The 22,174-nt window shown below is 37.0% G+C and overlaps 1 protein-coding gene across 4 annotated transcripts in view; it reads left to right on the plus strand.

The window, feature by feature from the left end:
* Positions 1 to 22,174, plus strand: part of LOC126100257 (GATA zinc finger domain-containing protein 14-like) — a 160,608-nt gene that overhangs the window by 38,231 nt on the left and 100,203 nt on the right. For 3 of the 4 annotated variants that reach the window (XM_049910844.1, XM_049910846.1, XM_049910843.1), the window contains exons 3-5: positions 7,324 to 7,376; positions 16,167 to 16,207; positions 20,561 to 20,635. In XM_049910844.1, the coding sequence (XP_049766801.1) occupies positions 7,324 to 7,376; positions 16,167 to 16,207; positions 20,561 to 20,635 (169 nt within the window). The remainder of the gene's footprint in view (positions 1 to 7,323; positions 7,377 to 16,166; positions 16,208 to 20,560; positions 20,636 to 22,174) is intronic. The other variant, XM_049910845.1, reaches the window with a different exon arrangement.

Consider the following 22,174-nt stretch of genomic DNA (forward strand, 5'->3'; position numbering starts at 1 on the left):
TAAATTGCAAAGGAATTGCACCATATACAACAACGACACACAGTGCTCATTCAAGTGCCTGCCAATTGAAAATGTGTCAAAGGCTTTAGGAAGACTATGCAGTGCTTCATAACAACAAATTGCCTCCAATGAGCGTGAAGTCGCAACTGTTTACATTCGATTTGTTTTTGCAGTTACATGCAGGCTCATGCACATGCGCAGTTCAGTCACGTTTGAGTAGTTGATTCTCCCGCTTCTGGCTACAGGAATGTGAGTGTTGGCTGTGCAAGCAGTCACAGCAAGCAGCTAGATGATACCGGAAAAAGGGGGCGCCAAATTCATATTCTTGAGGAAAAATAACTTGTTTCACAAAGCACCTAGCATCCAGGCACGTTTGTCTATAGATTATTCATATGCTTTTGAAAAGCTTCCCTGTTGGTTTTTGAACACATTTTAAGTTGATTTCTGAATGAATCGTAAGTTGACTTTTGAATGCATACATAGTGTACGTGATGCCTCTGTCAGGAGAATCTTCGTCGCATCTAGAAATAAACTTCTAACTGGAAAATTATCACAGGATAACTAAATCTGTGATTCTGACAGGGTTAATGAAGTTAATTGACGAACAAATTTCGACAATGGCAGCAATAGCTACAGAATTGGTGATGACAAGATTCTTAGAATGAGGAAGGAGAAGAAACGGGGGCATCACACAAATTATGGAAGAATAAGACAATTCCAAATTTATATAAAAATTTCGTAATACTACTTTTCGATCTCATGCTTGAGAAGCTGTTGCGCATGAATGAAATGTGAAACTCGCATGAATGAAATGTGAAACTATTTCCTAACATAAAGCTTTTTGTTTGTAGAAGGCCTAATAGGCATTTGATATTGGTATTTCAAGGATTATGTTCTATTGTGTTATAAAAATGGCCATTTGTGCCAAAACAGTCTCGTTTATTTGGTGTGTTACAAAATTGCTGCCATATTAGAAAGGCCTATTTTGTTTTATGTAGCAGACAGTGCCAAAATAGAGATAATCAGATCGAGAAACCACACCAGTCTTGGGTATTATTTGTATTAACAGCTTTTTCAGTATTAGATAACGACATTTCGATTTTTCATGTAGCAAAACGTTTGGCGAACTTTGATGAGGTAATAGATTCTTTCGCAGAAAGGAAAGCACGCCATGTAAAGCTGCAGCAAGATTGAAGAGAAAAAAGTACTAGGAGCTAAGGTTTGAAGAAATGTGTAATTTCTTGCTTATCTCTTGTCAGTATTGGTTTTATATAGCCTATATTTAATTTTATGTCACACAAAACAGCAAGTTATTAACTAAAAGGCAATAAAAAGTTCAAATTTTCTGAAGAGCTCTTGTTCTCTTGATTACAAATAATCCCATCCGCTATTAATTGCGAAATTTTTTTTAAGAGGGCCAGGCTGTCAAACCATCTGACTGGGAGCAGGAGAGGCACCACAGGACATTTCAATTTCCCCTCGCCTGAATATAGTTTGGATGTGCGGTAGAAAAATGCTTTATGAAGAGGCGTGGCACTGCACTTAAGCATACTTAAGACCAAATAATATGTCTTACATTTACTCAAATACATATGTTTTATGTTCCAGACTTTTCAGAAAGATGCGCGCTACAATGTGAACATGTTTTGAAAATTCGTTTTTTTTTTTTTTTAATATATATATATATATATATATATATATATATATATATATATATATATATATATATATATATATATATATATATAGTGTTGACTCGGTTCGCAAATGTCGTAACGTCGTAGATCCGGGGCTGATGCGCTGAGCAGTCTGAGTTATAGTGGGTAGTCTCCACATGACCCGTGTTTACATTTATTGATTTTGCTGTTTCCCCTTCGTTTACTCTCACGTCAATGAAAACAATACGGATATCTGTGGCCGGGAGCTATCAAGTGAATTAAAATACATTCACATCATTACGGAAGGCTAAAATATGTCATTAGTTTCAGATTTTATTTTATTTCCACCTTTCTGACAGTCAAGCATTAATCACCTTGCAGAATTATGAAGTTATTTTTGTCTGTTTGCTAAAGAAATTTGACTTCTGTTAACATTTTCCGCAGAGTCAATGTATTTGAAACGAAATATTTAATTCCACAGCACTGGCTAGTTTCAACTGTTCGCTGCATTTCAAATACACGTTTTCATTTTCTAGCACGTCTGGCATTATGTCATAATAAAGAACCAAACGTGATATAATACAGTACTGGTGCTCCAAGAAAATTTACATCCTGAAAAACACACTGAAAAGCTTAATGTCAGGTCGAGGTCTACTTCATTGGGAATCCGGACATACGAATGTGCACTTCAATTATGCACTTTAAATGTGCACATTTTAATATTGTTCACAAAATTCCGATGATCTTGCAGTATCCTCTGATGTCTTGTTTCTTTTATGACATAATGTATGATCTTTCAATGTTTTACACGTACATACATACGGGCTTCCTTCATGATAGCTACCCAAGCGTGGTGTCGCCTTTTATCTGCGCTTTCTGGCAACTGCTGAAACAAACCTATTTCTAACAGGTCGCGGGAAAATACTGCGAATAGTGGTTTGAAAAGCATTGCTTTCAAAGTAAATATTCTTTTACTTAGGTTGAACTATGTGCAAAAATGCACCATGATTTTATTAAATCACAGAGCGTTTGACTCTCATTTAAAAATCAACTCTTTGATGACGCGCCATTTAGAAGAATTTCGAACCCTGAAGAGCAGACATTTATGTCATTATTAAAGATTTTACTGGCACATTTGTGTGATATATCTTAAAATGTAACACATGCAAAAAAGATCAACAGTATATGTGAAAGGTTAGCTTCTCTGGCAGCTTGAGAACAATATTATATGTGAAAACTTGGCTTTTATTGTAGCAGCACTATGTATATTAATTTAAACTATGAACTTTCCCTGTTTGTGGGTTCGTGCTACTTAACAGTGATGTTGCTGTTGGCTGACTACATCACATGTCCTATGCTCTGAATCTCCGCTGTCATCGGCTGGCGAGATCATGTGACATGAGCTATGAGCGGCCTACAAAAGCGCATCGAAATCTCGATTTCAGTGATTTTAAAAGTAACATGCGGATTGGTGGAATTCCAGTGTATACTTTTGTAATACGAAAATATGCAGTGTACATTTTGCTGCACATCAAAGATGTTTCCAAAACATGTCTTTTTTCCTGAGTTTCATTTTTTAAAGTGCTGGGAAATTGTACGCCCGTGTATAAAACCATAACCATTCAAAGGATTGATAAGGGAAAATATACTGTCACCTGGGAGAAAGTGTATTTTTAACCAGGAAATCCGGGAATTTTTTTCCTTGTCCACGTATACATCCTGGTACACTCTCTCTTTATTTGAAGTTCTTAATGTGGTGTCCTGTTTAAAAGAGATTTTGATGTGTATTGTAATGAAGGCATCTTGAGCTGTTTATTGGAGTGGACTCTGTACATTGTACGATCTCAAAAAGGGTTTCACTTTCATTACTAAATGTGTCAGATGGAATTTACACGGTATGAGAAGGCTCCCATTCAACTTGGTGAAGTACTGTTTAAACAGTTAAGTAATGTTCTTACTTATAAACCTACTTGTTTTTTAGCAGAGTGTCACTGTATTATGAGACACAAAGTAGATTGGTGGTTACTCTCAGCATCTTGTCCCTCATTATCTGAAAGGCCGTTAATAATCTGCTTTGCAGCAGTGTTGTTGATTTTACTTTTATCTGCAAAGATGATTTCTATTGTTCTAGTAGGATTGACAGTAACTTGTAGGTAAGCACATTATGAGAACTGGATTAAAGGAAAACAAAGCAGTAGTCATTAACTTGCTACTCATTGGGATTTTGAGTCTGACCATACAGACACTTCTTCAATAATTCAGGATTTGCAGGTCTCTAAAAATAGGTTTTATGATGTCCATGACTGCTGCTGGGAAGGAATGTTTATGGCTGTATGAACTGTTGTAGATTGGACATTGTGGTAATTCCACCATGAATCGGGTCCATGAGGGCAAAGGTGGTGTACTGTTTTTTCATCAGTTGACAGTTTGTGGAAGAAGGTAGCCCATACTGCCTGCTTTATTTTCGACGAATCCTCAGTATTATTTCTAATGGCCATCCCATAATACTGCTGTAGTTCATCAATCATTTTATCTGTCAGCCTGCCTCTTATGGTTTTACCATCAGAAAGTTTTCTTCTTTCTCAAACTTTGTTTCAACTTCCTCGACCTGGTGCCCATCTTGATAACACAGCAAACCACAGCCTTCTATATAAAAAATTACCATTTTATTAGGTCTTGAAGTAATGCATGTAACAATTTTAATAGTTTCAACTGGTGTAGATTATATTTAAAAAATAAAATAATTTTTTTTCTGTTCTAACTCCCTTAATTTATCCTTTATCTCTCAGTGATATATTAAGGTTCATCAGGAATGTCCACCTCCGTAGCGTAGCGGTAACGTTATCACCTACCACGCAGAGGGCCCGGGTTCTATTCCCAGCAGGGGACTGGGTGTTGTGTGCATCCTTACATTGACTCACAAGTCGCCGAAGTGGCATCAACTAAAAAGGACTTGCAATACAGCAGCCGAATTCCCCTGAATGGGGCCTCCTGGCCAACAGTGCTATACGATCATTTCCATTTCATCAGGAATGATGGGTGGGTTGGATCCCATCTTAAACTGTAGGTCCCCTTTCCCCATAAGATTACTGGGTTAGGTTAGGGTCAAGCAAGGAACTGAAGTGGCTTCCAATTAAAATTCTTGCATTAGGCTATTGAGCCCCGTGGAATTATAGTGTAAAACAAATTAGCTTATGCAGTCTATTAACAGAATTCAGTTATAAGTTTGGGGTTCGGCACCAGATGGAAGCATCATCTGGAAAATGTGGAAAGAGAAGATTGGGGACATTTGAAATGCTGTTTTGTAGCAAAGCTCATGAAGTGAATAGGAATAATAATAAAAAAAAGGTCCCAACACAGAATGGGGAAGTGGAATAAGCAAGTGAGGTATATATAGAAATATGTGATATTAATTACATTTCTTGAAAAATATATAAGTTAAGAATGGGAAGTGTAAGGAGGTGACACGTATTACTAAATATGTTGATTTTAATAAATATGCACAAGTGAAAAGATCAGCCATTGTACATAAAGGTCTACACGAAGCAGTAAAAGAAGTGACCACATGAAAAAGTAAATTGTTTTTACCATGAGAAGTTCTCTTCTCTATTCCAAACAGTTGATATTTATATTGAGGACAGGAACCATACAACTGTAGATATAACTTTTTCCATTGCTATAATAATGTGTATGTATTAGTTAACAAATATAGCAATTTTCAAGATATTGAAAATATGCCTGATGCACTAACTTACTTAAAATAAGAATATAGAAACAAATTATACAATATTGTGAAATTTACATGTATCAGTAAGAAACTTGCAGCCAATCCATATTCTATGATTTGACACACATACCACTCTGATAATTGTGCCTTTCTTTATATATGGACTAAGCAAACAGCTTCGCATCTTCTCTCATCCCAGGGTTTGGGTCAGGATCTCTGTTTCTTTTGGACAATCCTTTCCAGTCGTGTGGTTTAAATTTCGTGACTATTTAGTGTCTATGGTTACCTATATTATACATTGCTGCCCCTATAGGCTGTTCCTAACTGCTGTCAAATGTAATCTTCATACTCTTTCGGTGGTAGTCCTAAACTATATATGATTTGTGTGTATTGTTTAAACATTGTCATTGAATGTTTCCTTTTTTTCTCAATTTGATTGCTTGAGATGGAAGTATAAGGTACAACATCTATAGTTCATTGTAATTGATACCATGGTTGTAAAATTCACAGTTGGTAAGTGAAATGTTTCAATTTTCTTTATGTTCTTATTTCATTTTGATCTCTCTCTCTCTCTCTCTCTCTCTCTCTATATATATATATATATATATATATATATTTACAAATGTCTGCTTGTGTCTGTGTATATGCGGATGGATCTGTGTGTGTGTGCGCGAGTGTAACCTGTCCTTTTTTCCCCCTAAGGTAAGTCTTTCCGCTCCCGGGATTGGAATGACTCCTTACCCTCTCCCTTAAAACCCATATTCTTTTGTCTTCCCTTCTCCTTCCCTCTTTCCTGACGAGGCAACCGTTGGTTGCGAAAGCTAGATTTTTGTGTGTATGTTTGTGTTTGTTTGTGTGTCTATCGACCTGCCAGCGCTTTTGTTTGGTAAGTCTCATCATCTTTCTTTTTAATTATATTTTTCCCACGTGGAATGATTCATATATATATACCTAAAAACAAAGATGATGTGACTTACCAAATGAAAGTGCTGGCAGGTCGACAGACACACAAACGAACACAAACATACACACAAAATTCAAGCTTTCGCAACAAACTGTTGCCTCATCTGGAAAGAGGGAAGGAGAGACATCATCTTTGTTTTTAGGTATATTTTTCCTTCGTGGAATGTTTCCTTCTATTATAACCATATATACCTAAAAACAAAGATGATGTGACTTACCAAATGAAAGTGCTGGCAGGTCGACAGACACACAAACTAACACAAACATACACACAAAATTCAAGCTTTCGCAACAAACTGTTGCCTCATCAGGAAAGAGGGAAGGAGAGGGAAAGACGAAAGGATGTGGGTTTTAAGGGAGAGGGTAAGGAGTCATTCCAGTCCCGTATCCATCCACACATATACAGACACAAGCAGACATATTTAAATATGTCTGCTTGTGTCTGTATATGTGTGGATGGATATGTGTGTGTGTGCGAGTGTATACCCGTCCTTTTTTCCCCCTAAGGTAAGTCTTTCCGCTCCCGGGATTGGAATGACTCCTTACCCTCTCCCTTAAAACCCACATCCTTTCGTCTTTCCCTCTCCTTCCCTCTTTCCTGATGAGGCAACAGTTTGTTGCGAAAGCTTGAATTTTGTGTGTATGTTTGTGTTCGTTTGTGTGTCTGTCGACCTTCCAGCACTTTCATTTGGTAAGTCACATCATCTTTGTTTTTAGGTATATATATATACCTTCCCGCTCCCGGGATTGGAATGACTCCTTACCCTCTCCCTTAAAACCCAAATCCTTTTGTCTTTCCCTCTCCTTCCCTCTTTCCTGACGAGGCAACCGTTGGTTGCGAAAGCTAGAATTTTGTGTGTATGTTTGTGTTTGTTTGTGTGTCTATCGACCTGCCAGCACTTTTGTTTGGTAAGTCTCATCATCTTTCTTTTTTTTTTGAGACCATTGTTGTAAGCATTTGTTTCTACTTCACAGGAACATGCGAGTGAGCAACCAGACCAAAAAGCAGCTTCAGATGGACTCATGCGGTATGTTAGAATACAGTCCCATCTTTTCCCTGTTCAATCACTTGTAACAGTTGACACAATGAATTGTATATATAAAATATGTAAAGAAATGCAGCTATAAGAGTTGAAGGTCATGAAAAGGAGGCATTTATTAGACGAGGTATAAATAGTGTCTCCACTGTATCAAGTTCATAACAGAGGGCTGTGATGTTTCAGCGCTTTACATGAAAGTGGTTCAGTTAGAGTGGCTGTTTAATGCTCTTCACAAAAAATGCTCTATCTTTTCTTATAACACCCACAATTTTTACAGGATTCCTAAAGTGTCCTATTTTTAAATTTCCTCCATAATACATACTGCAATAAATCATAAAATGATTCAACATGACTGATTGTGAAAAGATCAATACTTCTTGAGTTGTTTTGACTCTCAAAAGCAGGAGAGAGAACATAACCTCATTTGTCAAAATAGCATACCTACCTTATGTTAATATAAAGTCAGGACACGAGGACAAAACTTTTGCACCAAATACTGTTGGTTATACTGTGTTGTAGATTTTAGGAAATGGACAAAAGGCAAGCAGAAATCTTTACCATTTGGTATTCCAATGGTATGGAGAGAACAAGAAAACCATATAAAATATTGGAATTTTTGTATGATGAACAGTGTGAAAGGAATTGTTCATCCAAACAACTGTTTATTCCCATGCCTGAACTGCCCACTGTCTTGGGATCTTCAACATCACGAGATCCTGTTTATTACTCCACACTCACAAAAGAACTGAATGACCTCGTAAGTGGCATAAGTTGTCGGGTCTCGACTAAAGGAAAAGCATTTGCGTACCCAGTGCACAAAATTCTACTGGATCAAGAGAATCAGAATTTCATGAATGTTTCACTAAAGAAGGCTCTTTTGTTTATTTAAGAACATTGAAGGTGTTCACCAAGATACGGTGTTACATACAACATGAATGGATGGAGACTATTTATAGATTCTAACAAAAGAATGCTGAAGGCTGTACTTCAACACATTGGAAATAAGTATGGCTCTGTGCTGATACAATATTCTGTACCCTTAAAAGAAATTGATTATTCTAAAATAACCTTTGAAAATACGAAGATTCTGCTGAAGGCACTGAACTGCTTGAAACACCATTGGGTTGTATGTGGAGACCTGGAAGTAATGGGAGTGAAGTTTCCTGTGCCTCTGGGATAGTCATGCCCTTGAATCACATTGGAGTAGAATAGAATGACCTACCAGAACAATAATGAATCCTGGGCAGAAAAATGTGATAAGAGAGTCTTCTGTGAAATAAGAGAAAATCGTCCTGCCATCTCTTCATGTTAAACTGGGAATCATGAAACTGCTCATCAAAGCAATGCCTAAAGATGGTGATTGTTTTAAGTATGTAAGTTTCAGATTTTCTTTTCTGTCTGAGGCTAAACTTGAAAGAAGAAGTATTTGTGGGATCGAACATTTGAAGTTTGATGAAAAATGAACGACTGGCTTGGACAGGATTTAACAATGTGATTAACAGTGTAAGAAATATAAAACACACAAATTTCAAAGCCATGGCTGAATATATGATGATAGCTCTGGAAAATTTAGGATGAAATATGAGTATTTAAAACCCATTGTCTTCATACTCATCTTGCTTTTCTGTCTGACAGTCTTTGAGATGATGTGAAAAAGCATGGATAAAGAGCTCATCAAGACATGAAAAAAATTGAATCACGTTACCAAGGAAAATGAGATGAACAGAAGATGGGGCTGGCTACTGTTGGTCTCTAAAAAGAGATAATGCGGAACTACAGGACAGAAGAAAATCTCGATGACAAAATTTCAATATCAAGAGGAATTAGTACTTTAAAAGTACAGTGTCTCCGTAAAACTTGGAACAAGTTCAGCTAAAATTGTGATTACATCTGTGAACAAATGAGTGCTCTTTGATTTTATTTACTGCTTACATTTGTAAACAGTTTACAGGTCACTAGTATAGCTGTGTGTGTCTTAATTAATATATTAAAATGTCTTAATATTGTCTAATGTGATTGGATACATTAAAAAAATCTACTCACCAAGTGGTGGCAGGACAAACAAAAGAAGGTTACACTCAAGCAAGCTTCTAGAGGCAGTGACTCCTTCTTCCAGCAGAAGTTGAGGGGGAAGGAAAAGGACTTGAGAGGTTTAGCAAAAGGGTTAGATGTCACTCAGAACTGCAATCAGGGAGACTTACTGGACAGGATGCGAAGGAAAGACTGATTGTTATGAACTGCACCAGACAAGATTCAAAAACCTGAGAGCTTAAAGGTGGAACACAGGGTAACATGCAAGACAGAGAATATTGCTAAAACACAATTCATGAGTTAATAAGAGTGAAAAGCTAAGTGCATTGTACATAACAGAGGTGGGAGGGGGTGGCGAAAAATAAACAGGTTAGAAAATGAAAGATGTAGAAAACAAAAACAGAGTGAAGAAGGCAGTAGTTAGAGTGAAGAAATGCTGAGACAGAAGAAAGTAATGTAAATTAAGGCCAGGTGGGTGGCATGAACCAAGGACATGTTGTAGCACTAGTACCCAATTGCGGAATTCTGAGAAACTGGTGTCTCAGGGAAGATGGTACGTGAGGTGAAACAGGCAGCGAGGTCACGACTGTCATGTTGTAAAGCATGCTCTGCAGCAATATATTGTGTGTTACTGGAATACACTCTCTGCCTATGCCCATCCATCCTAACTGATAACTTGGTGATAGTCATGCCAATGTAAAAGGCCGAACAGTGTTAATATAATAGCCGGTATATGACTTGACGTTTCACAGGTGGCTCTTCCTTTGATAATATATGTCTAGTCATTTACAGGGCTGGTGTAGGTGGTGGTAGGAGGCTGCATAGGGCAAGTCTCACAGCGAAGATTGTCACAGGGAAAGGAGATGGTTGCAGGATGAGCATAGGGTCAGACAAGGATGTTGAGGAAATTGGGAGAGCAATGAAAAGCTATTCTAGGTGTGGTGGGCAAAATCTCTGATAGAATGGATCTCATTTCAGTGCATGATTTTAGGGAGTCGCGAAGTACCTGAGTGACAATTGGTGTATTCTAAATTTGATCAGATGGCCTAATAAAGCTGCATTTGAACAAGACTGGCGGGGTAATTACGTTCAGTGATGGCTGAAGTCAAAATGGTGATGTATTGCTGTAAAGAGTCTGCATCTGAACAAACACTTTTGCCTCAAAGCCAAGGCTATGTGGGAGGGATTGTTTGACATGGAAAGGATGGCAATTGTCAAAATGCAAGTACTGTTTGTTAGTTGGTTTAATGTGGATTAAAGTGTGTGGCTGGCCTTCGGTGAGGAATAAATCCTATTTATTTTTCTTCATCTTTCATTTTCTGACCTGTCATTTATTTCGCCGTCCCCCATCCACCTCTGCTATGAACAGTGCACTTAACTTTTCAGTTTTAATTTGAGCACAATGTCTCAGCAGTAATCTCTGTCTTGCATATTACCCTTAAGCTCTCAGGTTTTTAAATCTCATCAGGTGCAATTCCTGACAAACAGTCTTTCCTTCTCATCCCATCCGGTAAGTCTCCCCCGACGTGCAGTTCTAGGTGCTTTTCCGAAATTATTCCTTTTCGTAAACCTCTCCAGTCCTTCTCCTTCACCCCTCTTCCTTCCCCTTCAACCCTTCTGCCAGAAGAAGAAGAAGCTTTGCCTCCAAAAGCTTGCATATGTATACCTTGTATGTGTGTGTTCTCCTGCTGCCACTTGGTGAGTAGATTTTTTTACCCATACAATCACATTATTACTGCCCTGTGTAATTATTGCAATAAAGTCAAACAACCTACAATATAGATATATTGTTAAATGGAAGTAGTATATACATTCGTATGAGTGAAAGGATGTGTATAGGATACTAAATAAGTCTAATACCTTTTGGGCTCTGTCAACCTTATTAGGAGAACTCGACTCCTCTTATGTCAATCACATAAAACTGTTCAAATGCTGTGGAGCATAATACATCATTTTCATGGGGTGGAACCTGAACATATCATTAAACAAAATGAACCATAGATAAGGTAGTTAAAATATTTAATTGTATGGTAAAACAGTATCTATTTAGGGTTGAGTTATTATTTGTAATGTGGTAGGTTACAGATGGTTCTGTATAAGGTTCCCACCTGTTCAGATTTTGTAGGGATCATCCGTACTTTTCTGTGAATGTCTTGTGTCCTTTTAAGAGTATGACGTGACACCCTTGGGTCTCGACCTTTTTATGTTGCTTCTACAGTTTTATTTTTTTTATATCGCCTGATTTTTAATTTCATGTTCTTGTCACCCAAAGTTGGTGTGCGTAAAACACAGGAGAGAGCAACAAAACATTGGGTTTTAAAGTCAATTGTTCCGCTGCCTCATTATCATAGCAGTTAAGTGTTGAAGAGACAGTTATATTTATAGAGTAGCCGAGTGAAGGAGTATTGATATGTTTGACACTTTTCGCTGTTCCATAAAAGCAAAACATTATTAATAGTAGGTTGGTTTTAGGGTTTTCCAAAGTCTAACTCATTTTTTAAGAGCTCAGTAGATTAAGTGGAAATACAAATAGCAGTGGCAGTGATTGTAGTGCTGACAATTATGATGGTCAGAATGAAACCTGACAGAAAAGAATCTGCTCATTTCTTAAAAAATGATGAGAGGATGAACAGTTTAGAAGATGGTTAGCTAAAGATGATGATGAAGGAATATCTAAATGACCAGTACATATGTCCTGCCTTTTCAGTAAAAACTGAGGGTATTGGGGCCTTGAGAAATAACACTGAGCGTGATTGCTACCAGTAAATACAGCTGGTAATGATAACTTTACTGCATTCAAAAGAGGTAGTACAATGGATTCATTAGGAGCTCAGGGAATTAGATTAGAAAATGATATTCATGCCACCATTAATGTTAAGGCAGTTATTAACAATCAATTGTGAGAAAGAATTATTAAGATTGTGTATTATGTGTAAACTACATTTATTTCAATGATGTGAGAATTATAACAGTAGAAGTGGTAGAAAACAGAGAAAAATGTGGTTTCAACTTACCTTATTGCAGAGTCAGTGTCTAGTGGCAGATAAATTCCATTCAGATATTCTGTAAGTGAGGTTCAGGTTGGTTACAAAATCATTAAAATACTTTTCTTGAAATTCCACACCTTTTATTACGAACTTCAGTCATATCCAAAAAGCTCACAAATCTTTATGTATAACATGGCAAAATCTCGAGAAAGATACATTAATAGTATAAAATGTTCATTACAATTCATTAAATTGTCACCACAGTCTGTAATCTAACCACAACAACCAACAACTTCTCTCTGCCTCTGCAACACTTGGTGCTAAAGACAATCATTATACAAAGATACTTCAAGAATGTTCCACTGGAATGTCAAGTTTATTACAAAGTACAATTTGTATTAATATTTATAGTTAATATTTTAAGCAGTTAAGTTTGAACTAAATTTAAAAATATCTGGATGACTAGTTTTTCAGAATGTGCATAAATTTGTATAAGATTAATACCAATAATTTTTAAAATTATCCAATGGGATAAAGAAATAGAAATAATAAAAAACAGTGCCCCAACAAGAGCCGACAATCATGATGCAGATACCAACAAAAGTAGTATTTAGTTGATTCATTAAGCTGCTGTTGCTCGTACTTATTATTGTCACACGACAACTTTCGTGTTTGATTTTTTCTAACAAACTCTTACATAAAGGTATCCACAAATTATTGCAACCAGTTGCCTTTTGCTTTATTATTCAATTTTTATTTTCCCTTACCGGTTTCGAACCGCCTTATGATTTGTGATCAGATGATACATATTCATTGCTTTCTTTGGGATTGGAATTATTATATTCTTCTTGAAGTCTGACTAAAGTTCAGTAGTAATCATAACTGTGAACAGAGACCTCTTTAATTTTCCAAAAAGGGGCATCTATCTTTCCCCTAATCATACATGCTATTAGTGCCTTGCATTTGTGATAGGGTTATGTTCATATCCATTCTGCACTTCCTGTCCAACTCATTTTTTAGATGTCTGTATCCCTTTTTCCTACTTCATTTTCTGCAATTTTACATTTTCTTGTTTCGTCAGTAGTATAATAGTTATCCAAGAATTTTTAATGGACATTATCTTTCTGTTTGATCCTTTGCAGCTTTCATTATGGGGTGTATTTTTCCTTCTTTTCTTGCTGTTGTTTATTTTGTAAGATTTGTGGTGGGTCTTATACCAGCACTAGCAGGGAGTTGCATATCTGGCCGATATAATATTTTGCCAACCCTAATACACCACCAGATGAAAGTAGTATTACCTTTATCATATCTTCTCAGAGTAGTTATTTCTTCTTTGGTGGTCCAGATCCTTTGGTGCCACCTCCCTGTCGATCCAACTGCGGTGAAAATCCCTGGAATGCTTCTGCAAGTTCTCTCTATTGTGCTACTGAATAAATAGCCACACTTTGCACAAACAGGGGTATATTTTGTCCAACATTTTCATTATTACTTTTCACAACACAACTAACAATTGCTACAATCATACTGCTCTCTTGATTACATTCAAACGTCCAAATATGCATACCATAGGACGTGATGGGGGAGGGGGAAAAAATCAATTACCACTCTTCAGATGTTCATTACACCCTTGTTAGTGCATCATTTACTTCATGGCTTTCAGATTCAGGCATTGGTGCACCATAGGACAAATTACTCCCAGATGACCAGTGGTTGTAATACTGTTTTTACTCATCCCCTTCCTGCCAGCTCCACCACTGCTCCACATTCACTGCATATATCCTTAATAAATTTACTCACGAGCTTATCCCAAAACACTACAATTATTTATCTCTCAGTGCTACACATTTGTCCTTTCCCCTGTTTCAGTTAATCGTTGCCTAATTCTCCCTCTGAAAACCTCTACCAGTTTATCCAGATTCTTTTTCCTCGGTTTCATATCTTTCTGAAATTTATTGAGTTCTAATCTACTGTTCTTAACCAATAAATTATGGTCAGACTCCATGTCCACTGGTGGAAATGCTCTGCAGTTTAAAATCTGGTTACAAAATATCTGCCCTACCATTATTTAATCTATCAACAACCTTTGAGTGTCTCCAAGTCTTCTTAGTATACACAGTTTTCCTTCATGATTCTAAAACAGGGGGTTGCTATTATTAAATTAGGCTCTGTGCAAAGTTCTAACAGGTGGCTTCCTTTCTCATTCCTTTCCCCAAGCCCACAGTCTCCTACTATTTTTCCTTGTCTTCCTTTTCCTACTATTGAATACCAGCCCCACATTAGGATTCAATTTTCGTCTTCTATAAAGATCTGAATATTTTTTTAAATTTTTTTAATCTGTTCTTCGTCTGTTGACCTAGATGGCATATAAATTTTTAGTATTGTGGTAGCTTTTGGCTTCATATCTATTTTGTTTACAATAAAGTGTAAACTCTGCTGTTTGTAGTGTATTGACCATATTGCTCATTATCCGAACTCAACCACATCCTTTGCAAGAGCTCTGACAACAACTTATCATACCTTGAAATGAAAGACATCCAGATGAACATCCTACTCCCTTTGTCCAAAGTAATAATCTGTTATCAATCTTACCACTCCCACTATAACCTAGTACATCCCTGTGCCACCTCTGCTTCCAATCATGTGCCCCTTGGACCTGTCCCCTTTGGATGACGTAGGTGTGAGACTTGCCTTTTTGTACTGCAGTTTGTTCATAGGCATATCTTAGGCACTCTCAGTTAGGGGTGCATGTGAAAAAAGACTTGTCATGTATGATCTCTGCAGTATTCTATGTGGTTGCAACAACTAAGTGACTTCACATGAATGGTCTTTTCTAAACCTTGCCTAATGACAAACGCACGTATCTAGTTGCAGAACATGGGTGCTACAACAAGTAACAACTGCTTCTATAACTGTGCATTTGGGTTCTCATCTGCAGCACCAACTCTTCTAAACTGCATTTCTGTAAAATGCTGCTAGCCCACTTCCTTCCTCAAATCTCTTCACTCTCCTTTTTTTCTCTTGACATCTTTCAGCTATTTCTTCTGTTTCAGTGTTGCAGCTCCTTTCCCCCACAACTATCTCTCTCCCGTGCTCCATCCCCTCCTCAGTTTTGCACTTAACTAACATAATTAGTACTTACACCGTAGTTTACTGGCACTTTTGACAGCTATGTATCTCAAGTTTTCTAATACCTCCATAACTCCTTGCCACAATTGACTTCCCCCTGCCACAACCCTTTCTTTCTCCGCCACCCCCATCCCTGCAGACACACTGATCTACACGTCCAATCATTTACAATGTTTATAGCCACTGCATTTTGTGTATGTGTGTGTGTGTGTGTGTGTGTGTGTGTGGTGAGGGATATGTTAACACTAAAACACTTAAAAGTCCAAACTAAGCTTTTTCTCGTAGAAACTAACCATCTTTCTGTGTACTTCCTCACAAGAATGAAAAATCCAGGAGGGCAGCAACAATAAATTATGTAGAAAGACAACGATTCACTTAAGATAAAGGATGGGTGCATACAGGCATGTTTGAGAGATTAGAAAACTACGTGCATTTTTCATCTGCAGGTGGGTGTTAGCTTTTCCTCATGTTTCATTGTTGCCCTATTACTTTTTCATCCCTCATGTAGTTATCTCTTATGACTACTTTTGCTATCATGTCCCCAGCTAAAGATTCAAATTGGTGGTCATTAGAGTTGTTTGACCTTGTTTAACAACGAACTAATTATCCATCATTTGTTTCATGTCCTGTAAAGGAAGAAGAAGGAAGACTATTTGGTTCAGAACAATGCGGAAGGTAAGTGTGTGTTTTTCCTCTTTGTAATAATGAGTTAACATGAGATTCCAGAACACTTCTGTACCTGTGAAGTAAAAGGATTTTAAGTCAAATTTCTGCAATTTTTGGCTTACGGCTATGTCAGTTATACTCACATTGCTTAATTTGTGGGAGATATGACAGTAATTTTGTTGTCTGCAACCAATTTAGGCAGTGTTTAATGAGCACATGTCACTTAATGCTGTTCATGTCAACCATAGGTTGGAGGAGGAGTGCCATGCTTTGTTCACAAATGAAGCAGTGTATATGTGTCTCAGGTCAAAACTGCATTAGATTTCACACTCCAGAAGATCGAACGTCAATGTTTGCCTTTATTCAGTAGCCATATGTATTTTACCCTTTCAGTTTCAATGTGCATTTAATTTTAATTTCCACATGTGATTTCAGGTGGTTAGCTCATGATTCATGTAACATGTTTTAATTATTGTAAACAAGCATCTGCTTCTGAAGAGGATACTCAAAGTTGTATTACTCTTAGTAGTATTGAAAACTAAGCCAAGTTTAAACATATAAACTTCTGGGAACCGATTGATAGTTCACTTAACTAATCCAATTTGTCGGATTTATTCCAGTTTACCAGTCAGGTACAGAATTCTTGAGAAGTTTTTTTCCAATTCCTGATATTACGGGTTTTGTGTCAAATGGATTAAATTTAACACTTGCCAAAATACTGTTACTAAGCAACTGATAGTTACAAAGCATTTACAAAACCGTATGTGTACACTAGTGTCCAACGTGAGATTCGATAAACAGTACTTGGACAATCTTGCTATTTTCTGCTCCTCATCCCTTGCAGTTGTGGCTCTCAAGGGCAGCTAAGAGGTTGGTTGAACATGCTGATCACAGTGGATTTGTTAGGACAACAATTTTTCTCATAGTAGATTGTGGTTTAAAGTTGGTACATGAGGCACAACAATGTAAGTGAAATGTTGCCGTTCCTGTCTACCTCGTTCATAATTTCACTGTCATCTTCGGGGATCAGACATAAAACGCTGAGAGGCCGAACCTGACTGGGACATCCCAGCCAACAGTGCCATATGAACATTTCATTTTTTACTGCAGATGTGCTGTCCAAGGGTGGCTAGGCTGTATGGAAGAGCTCTTTTGGTGTGGAAAGGATGACAGATGTTGAAATGCAGGTACTGTTGGTGGTGAATATGTTTCATAAGTGTTTGATAGAACAGATTTGTCCATGGAGGTTACAGAACGGTCGAAGTCAACATCCTGGATTGTGGGACATGGGGTTGATGAGGATCGAGTTACGCGGTTGGGAGAGAAGGTGTTCAGGTTGTGAAAAAGAGTGAGGATAAGGTGTCTTATTTTGACATATCCATCCTTATTAACTAGGAGGAGAGGATTACGGCCAATAGGAATATTTCAGTTTTCATCACAATATTTCAGTTTTCATCACTACCGTCAGTTGTTGTTTCATTATTAATTTTTTGACAACTGGTTTCGATGATAGAGTTCATCATGGCTGTAGTAGTAACATAAAAGCAGCTGCATTAACAGCAGCGTGACATCAAAAGCAAAATGGTACTTAGAATTAAAATATGTAATACATATTTATTCTAGTGGTTAAAGCCAATTAATATACAACATTAATGAATGTATCACTGTACAAACAGTGTAATGGGGAAACAGAAATGAGAGCCCATTTACAATTAAGACCCATTACAGAACGAGTCGTGTATATTCTTGCAAGGCTAAAACAATGGAAACCAATATGTATCACAATAAATTACATAATTAAAATTCATGCAAATAAATATCCACTAATCTTGGGCAGGATCATCCAAACAGTATAATTACAAACATAAAATAATAGTATGAGGTACATACACCTGTGCAACTGGTCGGTCTTGTAACCAACACTAAAGATTAAAATCCATGTCTATATACAGTATTAGAAGCTAAAATAAAACACATAAAGAACTAATCAAATATAGAGAACAAAACCAATCATAAGCCTATAGAAGCTTGTATGAAGACAAGATAGAAAGAAGAGAACCAACTAATGAAAATAGAACCATTCATCAAAACTGCCACTCTTGTTAAGTTATGAGATACAAATCGATCATGTGATCTTATTACTAAAGTGTCAACACTATTGGAACACAGTAACAAATGAACTCTAAAATGTTTCAGTTAAATTTATAACTTTTGGCTCTGTATTTTCAGGAGGCAGCCTTACTGTACGTTGTCAGTTTACATAATTTGATTTGAATGATCTTCTGAATAATGATGTGATATATGTGAAATGAACATCCAGTAGCTATCAAAATTCAGAGTGCTTCTTCTTTTTTGAATAATATCAAAATTTTGGTAAAAATAAGTCCTGTATCAGCTGTCAGAAAGTGTTTTACATATTTAAAAATCATTGTTTGGACTACAATAGTTTAAGTTGATTTCCTATATTACCATAAGTCAAGAAATGTTATTAATTTTTTTCCCATGGACATAAATCCCTGCTATGACATCAGGGGAAATATGACAGTGATGTGTTAAAAATAAGATACTTTCTATTGATATTATTATTATTATTATTATTATTATTACTACTGTCTGAAGTAATGGAATCCAAACTTCAGTTGCGGCATTTACATTTGTAAAAAATTTCAATTTTTTCCTCTCTTCCTCTTAATTAATTACATGTCTAGAATGAAATTTTCACTCTACAACAGAGTGTGCGCTGATATGAAACTTCCTGGCAGATTAAAACTGTGTGCCGGACCGAGACTCGAACTCGGGACCTTTGCCTTTCGCGGGCAAGTGCTCTCCGCAATATCCTTTCTTCCGGGAGTGCTAGTTCTGCAAGGTTCGCAGGAGAGCTTCTGTGAAGATTGGAAGGTAGGAGACGAGGTACTGGTGGAATTGAAGCTGTGAGGACGGGGTGTGAGTCGTGCTTGGGTAGCTTAGTAGGTAGAGCACTTGCCCGCGAAAGGCAAAGGTCCCGAGTTCAAGCCTCAGTCCGGCACACAGTTTTAATTTGCCAGGAAGGTTCAATTACATGTCTGTTAAGTATTTGCTTCTCTTAATTCTTAAATAAAGTTCCAAATCAGAAGCTTCATCAACATCTGAGTTATGGATGCTAATGTAGATGCAGAGCCCAGTTATCAGAATATCACTACTTTTAAAATTCGATATAAAAAAAATGTTTTAATCTAAGAGCAAAAAGATTTTGCACTAGGAATGTTATAAGTATAAGCAAATGTGCATAGCTTCATGAAAATCTGAGATAATTGGTGACATGACTTGTATGATTTGACATGAAATGACCCTCCAAGCCTTGTTATTCTTTAATTGTTTTATAATATGCATGTAAATTCTAGTGCAAAGAAATTTGTAATCCATTTCCCAAATGAGGTGGCACTGTGGTAAGACACTGAACTTGTATTCATGACAATGGTAGTTCAAAATTTATGTTTTCTGTTCGTCATCAAAAGAACCCTAATCTTCCTTCCTTCTCCCTTCTCGTACAATTACATTAGTTGAGTTGTATTTTATTACCACTTTATTAATAGATTAGAATGCTCCTTTTTAAATTTTGTGTATGTTTAAAGGTGGTTGTGTAATGCGACTGAGAGGAAATAATTGGAATCTTATTTCAACATATCCTTCCTTTTTAACTAGGAGGTGAGGATTACAGCCAATAGGAATATTTCAGTTTTCGTCACTATTGTCAGTTGTAGTTTCATTATTAATTTATTGACAACTGGTTTTGATGATAGAGTTCATCATGGCCCTAGTATTTTTGATCTCTTACCGAGATTTGTCATTTATTTCACAATAGGTTAGAAGGTTATTAATAACAATTTTGATGCATGCCAGGAACCTTCAGTAATCACTGTCAAGAATAATTACACAATTATGTGTAGTTATGGAGTGTTTACAAATAAGTAAATTGCTTTACTGTTTCACTGTAATAATATTCTCAAGAATTGTGTCTGTAAAGGAATTATGATTCGGAAGAGGTTGTCTGTTGAAAGATAATCAGCCAATATTTTCATACTATAAAATGTCTTTCAGTAGGTAGGCTTCAAATTTCTATATGTATAATTTGCACTTGTTTATCACTTCATATGGAAGAGAATGTTATTCGTAATATCGTAATAACACATAAACATGGCTGCTTTCATAACTAATTAATATATGTGTATAGTTTTTATATTTTATGTAATTGAAAAAGTTACAGTTATAAACTATGTTAAAAAACACATAAAACTCCTTAACTACATATTTTGAACCCAGTTGCAATTACTATTGTGTTGTACAATTAATAGTGCTGAGATATTTATAATTACTTTAATGCAGGGATTTCTGAGGGACCTCGTGACATGTGGTATCAGGATGTTGAAATGGACGGCTCGTTCAACAGATGGGAATCAGGTGAGTGCAGAACCTGCAAGTTGAATGCAAAACATGTGGATTCATATGTTACTTTGCAGATGCACATCAATATGTGCCTCTTATTTTGGAAAGCAAAAGTACACTCTCTAGTCTGGTTATCGTGACCATCTGTCAAAAGCCTGACTGAGGTTATTTAATGTACAGTCAGGATGTGGAGACATGCTGACTCTTGTTTCATGGCCAGCTGTGCTAGGTTCCTTGGTTGAGGATCCATGGCACCTGCAGCCTGATAGAGGTGGTCCCACAGATTCTCGATTGGTTTAAGTCCAAATGTTTGGTGGCCAGGGGAATACATTCGTAATTTTGTGCCAATGGTGTGTTGAAGTGAAATGCAGTTGGCATCCCTCGACATCTGTAACTGCTGAAAGTTTCATTGTTGTCTGTCTGTTAGTTGTTGTTCAGTGCTGTATTTAGCAGAATGTTGTGTTGCACAGTTTGTAAATTTCAAGATGGCAGAGTTAGAGCAGCAACACATCTGCATTAAATTTTGCTGGAAACTCAAGAAAACATTTACAGAGACATACAAAATTATGCAGGAAGCCTACAGTGATGAGTGCTTAAGCCGTACACAGTTATATGAATGGTTCACATGGTTTAAAAATGGCCTGACAGAAGTTAAAGATGACTCTTCTTCAGGTTGCCCTTTGACATCTACTGACAACGCTGATGCCAAGAACATCAACAAAATTGTGCCTGTGAATCGAAGACGGGCTGTCCGAGTGATTGCAGAAGAATATTACATTTCAGTTGGATCGTGTCATGAAACCCTGATACAGCATCTTGGAATGCATCATGTTCTTGCCAGGTTCGTCCAACGGATCATGAGTCAAGACCAGAAAGACCTTCGCCTTGCAGTGTGTGATGAGCTTATGGATCGTGCAAATGAGAACAAGATGTTCCTTAAGAGAATCATGACTGGTGATGAGATGGGAGTCTATGGCTATTACGTTGAGACCAAGGTTTAATTTTCACACTGGGACGGGAAAGGTTCCCCAAGACCAAAAAAAGCCCATGAAGTCATGTCAAATGTCAAAGCTATGCTGATAGTTTTCTTTGACTTTGAAGGATGAGTTCAACATGAATTTGTGCCACAGCGATAAACTGTTAATCAATGGTACTATCGAGACATGTTGTGATGCCTGTGAGAGAATGTGAGAAGAAAATGGTCTGAATTGTGGTGAGAAGAAAATGGTCTGAAATGTGTTGAGACAATTCATGGCTGTTTTGCATCACGATAATGCAGCCGCACATTCATGTCTGTTGGTCCATGACTATTGCACAAAGAAAACAAGATCTCTCCCTCTTCCCCCCCCCTCCCCCCTCCTCCCCCAAATTGAAAATGCTGTTGAAAGAACAGATGTGGAATATCCACTTCTTTGACTTACAAATCATATTTCTTAACAACTTGGTGTTTTCCAGGTACAAGCATTTATTGTTTTTTTGTGCAATGCAGTGGGTGGCATTTTTTATCACAAGATCACACGTAAACAGAGAAGGAATATGCAAGAAAGTATTGGA

Source organism: Schistocerca cancellata, chromosome 9, assembly GCF_023864275.1.
Source record: "Schistocerca cancellata isolate TAMUIC-IGC-003103 chromosome 9, iqSchCanc2.1, whole genome shotgun sequence".
NCBI classification, from domain to species: domain Eukaryota; kingdom Metazoa; phylum Arthropoda; class Insecta; order Orthoptera; family Acrididae; genus Schistocerca; species Schistocerca cancellata.